The sequence below is a fragment of the Saccostrea cucullata genome, unplaced genomic scaffold (assembly GCF_032062105.1).
Source record: "Saccostrea cucullata isolate Sc308-1 unplaced genomic scaffold, CSIRO_AGI_Scuc_v1 ctg4309, whole genome shotgun sequence".
Lineage (NCBI taxonomy): Eukaryota > Metazoa > Mollusca > Bivalvia > Ostreida > Ostreidae > Saccostrea > Saccostrea cuccullata.
The window spans coordinates 36,412-44,268 of record NW_026931604.1 but is presented as its reverse complement, the minus strand read 5'-3'; the positions used below and the strand labels follow the sequence as shown (position 1 = coordinate 44,268).

Here is a 7,857-nt window from a genome sequence, read left to right as displayed (position 1 = left end):
AAACAGTATTAGGTAATATTTGTTTAAAAGACAACAATGTACAGCAAAATTAAAGATAAAGAAATTTTATGTGCAGGATATAATGATATTAATGACAATTGAGGACTTTCTTTTGGCTCATGATGACTTTGCATGTTAAATTGATCTTTGAATGTGCACCACTGACAAAAACAAAATTGAAACCTTTTTCTAACTCACAAACAGGAAACTTGCAAAGCTATGCAAAACAACTTACATAAATTCACATAAAAATACCATTTTGTTTCTTTTGAGAATAAGATCTTCTAAAACTCTGTAAGGTATAAGATGACTTGCTTTTCTTCTTTTATATTAAAGATTGAAAAATGTTAAACTGTTCAAATTGTAGCTGTACATAAAAATCATCATTTTAAATATAAAACAAGTGTGAGTTCAACTATAAAAACTTCAAATACAGAAACAATTTGCTATGTCTATGTATTTTTTGGCTCTGAAGATTTAAAATAATTAGATATTTAGTTAACTATATAAAAACTATAAACAAAAATATCTGAAAAAAGGAGATCACATGCCTATAACCACACTGGACATAACACTCACACTGTTTAAAGAACTATATATAAAATTATTAACTTTTTTATACATTTTGATAAGGGTTAGGGACACAAGAAAAAGTTCCAATAATCACCTGTCAATATAAATGAATAACCATAATTTGAAAATATACAATCAATAAGTTGAAGCTTTCTTGTCTTTATTCCTCAGTGGCTTCGGTTTCACTGTCGCTTTCGTCAACTATCTCTGGAATGTCCGCTGCATCACATACATTGTCTAGCCAGTTTTTGCCTAATTCAAGGTTGATCACATCAGAGTATCTAGCAAAGGACAAGTACCAAATAACACTTGCAATGTGTGCACAAATTCCAACTACTTGCGCTCCTGACTTACAACGACAATACCAAGAGGTCACGACACCATCCTCAAACCTAATCCAGCACAGATAGCATTTGCTTGAGATATGTCTACTTTGGATCTTGGCAGCAAGGAGGCCTGGTTTGAACTGATCAACCCATATCTCAAATCCATCCTGGTTCACATGTTCCTGGGTGTAAAATTTTGCCAATTTAATTTGATACACACCAAGAGTCAATTCCCGAATTTCTTCCTCTGTATACTTTGGAAAGTCAGTAATGGTGTTCTCCTCATCATCAATCTTCCTCCAATTATATCGCTTCTTCACTAGATTTTCTGACTCTACTTCTGTCTGCAGTCGATTTGTCTGGGTAGAGAGGTACCGCATCTTCGTTGCTATTTGGAAATCATTCTCTTCTCCACTGCTTAGAGGGGGCCTAAAACAATTTTTTCAGAATAATTACAATGTTTTTTAAATTGAATTTTTCATATTAGAAATTAAAAACTTGTTCAGGCAGTTGCAAAGTTTTTGAATTTTACCAATGAAATGTACCTGTATTTGTTGCAGATTGCACTTATAATTCGCACATAGTCACCAACATATGGGATCTGGGAATTAGGGAGTTGTCTTGCCAAGTACCGCCACGTCTTAATTCTGGCATTCACCGATTCTACCACCCATCGTATCTGTTATAGGAAAAATTCCTAATCTCTGTTAATATACGGATACATTCACGCATATCTTATTCACATGTCTATAATCAATCATAATTCATTTACTGGGTGCATAATACATGCAGACAAATACCTTTGTGATCATACGAGAGCTATTGGCATCCTCTGTGGAGTGTTGCCTCTGGCCTTTTTGTAAAAAAGAAGGCATCTCCATATGAATTCCCAGATTTTCTAAAACACCTGCAGAATCCCTAAAACCCCTATCCACTATCATGATATCATCCTCCTGGAGCCAAGTCTTAATTTCTTGAGTGTCTGTACCAATAATGTGTTTCAAAATGTTTGCATCAGAATTCTTTCCGTCAGCTAAATATGGTCCAATGGCAGCTACGATATAACCTGTGGTTGTGACAATCATCATTGGTTTCAGTAGATGCCTGTTTATAAATAATCATTCAATATTCAATAATTATGAATTCATAGCTTAAAAAATTTTAATTTTACAAATATAACTTACATGACATTTTAAACAAATTTTGAATAGCTACATTAATGTTTTCTTTCCATGAAAACTAATTTGGAAAATTGTACCATGATAAAATTTCAAGTAAGTTGCATTAATTCATTTGTTGAAATACAGAAGTCCTCACTTTAACCAATCAAAGATTATGGGCAAGGTTATAAAGAGTTTTTGCAGACTACAATCTGATAAACAGAGCAAGACATTTGGTTTATGCCACCTAAAGTTAAAGAATAATTTTTTTAATTATATATTTGATATTTCTCACCTTTGTTTTTGCAAACTGTATGACCGCCTTTGAAAGGAAAACTGTGAACTTTTTTGAACATATATATATGTTCCATCCAGCACTAATATGGCCTGGTTGAGGGTAGGAGAGAACAGTTCTTTGGCAAGGGGTCTGGTATGGTCATGGATAACAGTATCCCTGCTGATATGATTGAAACCAAGGTGATTTGGGACAAAGTAGATGCTAACTGCTTGTCTCATAGTGGATACAGCTCTTCTTATCTAAAACAAAAATTATTTTCTTACATGTAGCGCTGCAATATAATATTTCCTTTTATCAAGATTGATTTTTTCATCTCTAATTCACAAATTTTCCGATAGAATAATGAAAATTATGCAGTGGAACAATTTTTGCTAGTATAATTAATATTCCACTAGTATTGATCTCTATTAGCAGACAAAAATAACTAATAAAATTTTTTATTTTAAATTCCTTCCTACCTGTGGTTTAGTCATGTTGAACAAAACTCCAAGCATGTTGTTATCTATAGCTGTCCTCAATTTGGTCAGAAAAATCGCTAAACAAGTTCTAACGCTCCTTGATTTAGATGACCTAACGTCTCCAGCTTCCACATAAGATAACAGATCATCAAATTCTTTTTTTCCAAGTCCAGTGAGAGTAAAATAGTCACTTTCTGATAAAGATGAAGGGTCATCAAAGTCTAATCTCTTTGATCCTCTTATTAATAGTTCTTCTCTGAGTTGTTCAACAAGCTCCATAATTGTAGATCTGTTGACAAAACTTGTGTCCTTTGGTGGTATTGGGTTCTCTATAGTCTTGGTGTTTACGACGTCATTCAGTATGTGCGCTGGACAACAACGAGAACCTGCATGTTAAAACAAATTGTTTAATAATTATACCACAATCAATTTAGTATTATCAGTATGCATGTATACACTGAATACACATTAATACATTTACTACCAGTAATATGAATATGTTAAGAAAAACTTTTCATACCTGCAGGTATTAGAATGTTCTGCTCCAGGAAAAAATTAAACCTTGCTTGTGTGGAGACCACAACAAGCTTTGGACCAGGTCTTCTACACAAAACACAGTATGCATGACTGTTTACTGTGCTTTGTAAAGGTAAAGTCACAGAGGGTGGACTCTTCATAGTACATGTACTTCGTCCAGCAGGGCTTTGTATGGGGGTGGTGCAGGATGCTGAGGATGGTCCCAATGACTTCTCTTGCGGTGTTCCTTTTAATAGAGTTGGGTATATTAATATTGCAATATTTTATGATGAACATTGCAATATATTGAAATATATTGTAAATTAATTATCATCAATAAAATTGTGCAGAAAGTTTAAAATGCTGTCAAGCTCAAAGGCTATTTGAATTTATCTATAAGTTTTAAAGGGGGTGGGGGGGGGGATAAAATATTAATTGCAGACATAATAACACTTTACTTTTAATCAAAATACCAGGTAAAATAATAAATCAAAATGAACTTTCTTGAAGCATTTTGAAACTGAAAAAATTTAATTCAAATTATATAATCTTGTTACATTTTTATGTTTTTTTTTTTTTTTTTTGGGGGGGGGGGGGGGTAATCAAAATAGCAATAATTTATTGATTAAAACAATAGATACTATATAAAAATTTCATGTGGTCACAGAATAAAAATAAAGCCAGAAAGAATTTGTGACCTATTTTCGGGCGTTTTGGTGTTGTAGTCTAACCCAACCTAATTTCATATTATGACATACGATCAGGCACTGGCCTATTTCTACTGTTTTAATACACATGGTCCTGATATATCATGAAGTTGTTTAAAATCATAATGGCATGAAACTTATTAAAAATAATAAAAACATCACTGTATCAAGTGAAAACATGGATGGCCATTTACTAGTTATGTGTATCTTGAACTTATTTGCTTAACATTCTCATCGTAACATCGATCGTGTAGATTCCATGCGAGATTTTGAGAACCACGGTAAACATGGTATACACCCTGTAGAAATGTTTTATATATTTTTTTTCTTAATGATTTTATTCAAAAGTTTTTATTAATCATTATTTTTTTTAATAAGATCTTTAAAATTGCTACAGTAAATGATAAGCTTCCTCTCTCTCTTTTCTCTCTATCTCTCTTCGAAAGCTGACGAGGTATTCATTTTAACTAGATTTGAAAGGCCTGGGGAAGTTACAAGTATTATTTCAGCAGTTTCTACAATGAAGGATGTTTTTTAAACATATATATATATATTTATAAATATCCTGAGATACCGGTATCTGGCTTTCATATCGTGATATATTATTATGGTGGGTAATAATACCGCAATATACTGATATACATGTACCTGTAATATTGCACAGCCCTACCTTTTAATGTATCGCATTTGTTTCTACATTTTCTGCATAATACACCATCTTTGCACTCAGTCATAAAGTATTTTCTTAGAATCTTTCTTGTGCTTTTATTCACAGGCCGTCTTTCACTAGGCTTTGTCCTTTTTTTGCAAAGTATGCAAGGATAAAATTTTGGTCCACAACCTGGCATTTTTCCTAAAATAAATTACATGTGCATAATTATTGACCATGTTTACTTTAAATAATTCTCAAGTCATCAACCATTTGATCTGAGGGAAGTACTCTAAGGAACAGATCACTAGTATTAATTTTTTTCTTCATAGAACAAAACGTTCATTAGTGAAAAAAAAATCAAGTAACTCTGTACCCCTGCTAAAGGAAAAAAGGCCCCAGCACGTACAGATCTAAAGGGGGTGGGGGTCAAAATGGGACTCAAATACAAACCAAAACACAGCCATCTCTGTTTTTAAAATTCATTATTTTTTTTTTACCTGCAATCTCAAGACAGGTACATGTAGAACAAAATATTATTTATATAGAAAATATGTTCTAATTATAAAATCATCTATGAGGAACTTTATGTTATAAATATAGTTATTACACGGATTTCTTCTTTACTTTGAAAGATAGAAAGCGAGAAAAAAAAAACATTGGCTACTTTTCAATCAAAATATCCATCCTCATCATAAAAAAATGAATCAATCATAAAATTTATATACTTTGAAAACTAATTGCAATGTCCAATGTTATTTATTTTAAAACAAGTAATTCTAACTCCTAAAGCATTTAAAACTATTTTTTGGCAAAGAAAAGTAGCAAATAATCTTCAACATGATATGTAAAATATAAGTGTAAAAATCCATTGAATTGTAGGTCTTTAAAAAAAAAATGCCTGTAGATTATTTAAACACGAACAATGAACAACGCGTAGTATACTTTTGCAAGTAACTGTACGTTGTCAATGTAAATAATGAAACGCTCTGTGTAGGAGCTAAATTTAACCTCTTAAATAACATAATATAATCTAAATTGATTTGTACATTTCAGTCATTTCCTTTTCTTTATACACTTTCTCAGATTTGGTGTTTGTAAGCGACCTTTGTCCATGTTTTGTATGCAAACGACAGCCGCCGTCAGTGAAACTGAAAACAAACCCAATGGATCATGCTCGTAATGTACAGGGTTTATCATATGTTTAAGAATGTGGAGGATATTATTATATATGTATCATTCAACTTCTCTACAAAGTTTACGTACCTTTAGATGCTACATTTTTCTCTAAATATTCTCTACTACACAGCGCCGATCGAATGTAGATTTACACTGCAGGTACTGCAGACTGGGGACTGTACGTCACCGGTGATGAAAAATACGTCACAGAAACATGGTAAAACAGACGACTGAACATTAGAAATTTCAAAAATTCACTGTGGCCACAGCCCACGGCCAAAATGAAACCTGTTTAAATCAACTCTTTTTATGTTCAAGAATTTCTAGTTAAAATATTTTCGTGGCCGATGCTTGTGGCCACATCGAATTTTCCCCAAAACCATGTGAAAAGTGGAGAAAAACGCTCGTTTTCCGGGATACGTCAAAGGTTCGGATATTATATAGCAGCATAAGACGCTTGGATCCGCCGAAATGTTTACATATACAAAGACTTCGGATCTTACACTTTATAAAAATACATGAAAACTTGGGAGAGGCAAGCTTTATTTTTTATGTATTTTACAGGGCCTTGTGACTATAACTAACGTACTTGGCTCTTTGTTAGGCAACGAAAATTGCGAGAGAGAGAGAAAAAAACGATTAATTCAATATAGAATAAATAAATTTTTAAAAATCATTATTTTATTTAAATACCAACTTGGCATGGTGGTTCGAGCGTTTGATTTACATTTATGGAGTAAGAAGTTTATGCATATGTTGCGGGTTGATTCCATCTGTGAGTCGTTCTGAGTCGTGGAGATTATTGTATATTGGTCTTTTGGATGAGGCCTATAAAACGAATGAGATCCCTTGTTGCAGCAGATGCCGAGACAAAATAAATCCTCACTGCTTAATTTTATCAAACTGAACTATTATCTCCGTTCTGTGTTGATTGATTATATATGATGTTTAACGTCCCTCTCGAGAATTTTTGACTCATATGGAAACACTAATCTTCGTTTTATTAAGATCGAAGATAGCGTACTCATATATATATCGTCGATCTTATAAGCGTGTATATTTATTAGAAGACATGTATGTATTTATTATTTATACATTGTTTTTTTTTCTTTTTATTTAAATTTTTTTTTACCTATACAGTAAAGTGAAATACAGTTCTCTTAAATTTACCGATTGGTTGATAAAGTGAGAAATGTATGAATGGTTTTATTAGTTATGGTATCAGGTGCGTATGCTTTGCGCCAAATACCCTTACTAATTCACTTAACCCCAGGAAAGCCAGTTGAATGGTAGAATTCCTCTCCTTCCCCATATAGGGTCTTACATTTTATAATGTGGACAAAATAACTGTCTATTAGGTAAGAAATTTTACCACGGTTGCTCTGAATAAATTAAACTCCTTTTTATCTACTTCATTATAAATTTACCGTTCACGGTAGCTCAGTCGGTAGAGCGCTCGCTCCGTGATCGGGAGGTCGTGAGTTAGTATCTCGGCCGCGACTGACCCAGTCGATAAAATGGGTAGCAACTGTTCCTTCGCCATGCGCTCGGCACTTTGAAGAGAAAGTTGCGGGTCCTTCGGATGAGACCTTAAAACCCGAGACCCCGTGTCAGCGGCAGGCGTTGGCACGATAAAAATCCCTCACTGCTCAATGGCCCTGAGTGCCGAGTAAAGGTCAAAATTTGAAGCCCTTCACCGGCATACGGTGACGTCTCCATATGAGTGAAAAATTCTCAAGAGGGACGTTAAACAATATACAATCAATCAATCAATCAATATAAATTTAATGATATTGGAACAGTTAAAGAATTCTAAAAATAATTAAATGTGTGAATGTAAAGGTATGAGAGTGTATTCACTTACATTCATTACTGTTTTTGTTACATGTCACCTTTTTGAAATCTTGTCATATAACTGAAAAAAATATAGCTAAACAATCGAACTCAGCAACTGTATTGTTGTTATTACAAAGGAACAACAAATTAGAACG

General features: G+C 33.2%; 1 protein-coding gene across 2 annotated transcripts; it reads right to left on the bottom strand.

Annotated features, from left to right (window-relative positions):
* Positions 1-453: 453 nt before the first annotated feature.
* On the bottom strand, positions 454-6,460 carry LOC134233110 (uncharacterized). Of its 2 annotated transcripts, XM_062715102.1 has the most exons (8): positions 5,954-6,460; positions 4,709-4,891; positions 3,336-3,578; positions 2,816-3,201; positions 2,355-2,596; positions 1,700-2,003; positions 1,445-1,578; positions 454-1,328 (listed from the first exon to the last, which is right to left on the bottom strand). In XM_062715102.1, the coding sequence occupies exons 2-8, from the start codon at positions 4,884-4,886 to the stop codon at positions 734-736; spliced, it is 2,082 nt and encodes a 693-aa protein (XP_062571086.1). In that variant the 5' UTR covers positions 4,887-4,891; positions 5,954-6,460; the 3' UTR covers positions 454-733. The 2 variants fall into 2 exon arrangements, with proteins under 2 accessions (XP_062571086.1, XP_062571087.1); XM_062715103.1 differs by lacking the exon at positions 5,954-6,460 and having other exon boundaries at positions 4,709-5,103.
* Between the last annotated feature and the right edge of the window lie 1,397 nt (positions 6,461-7,857).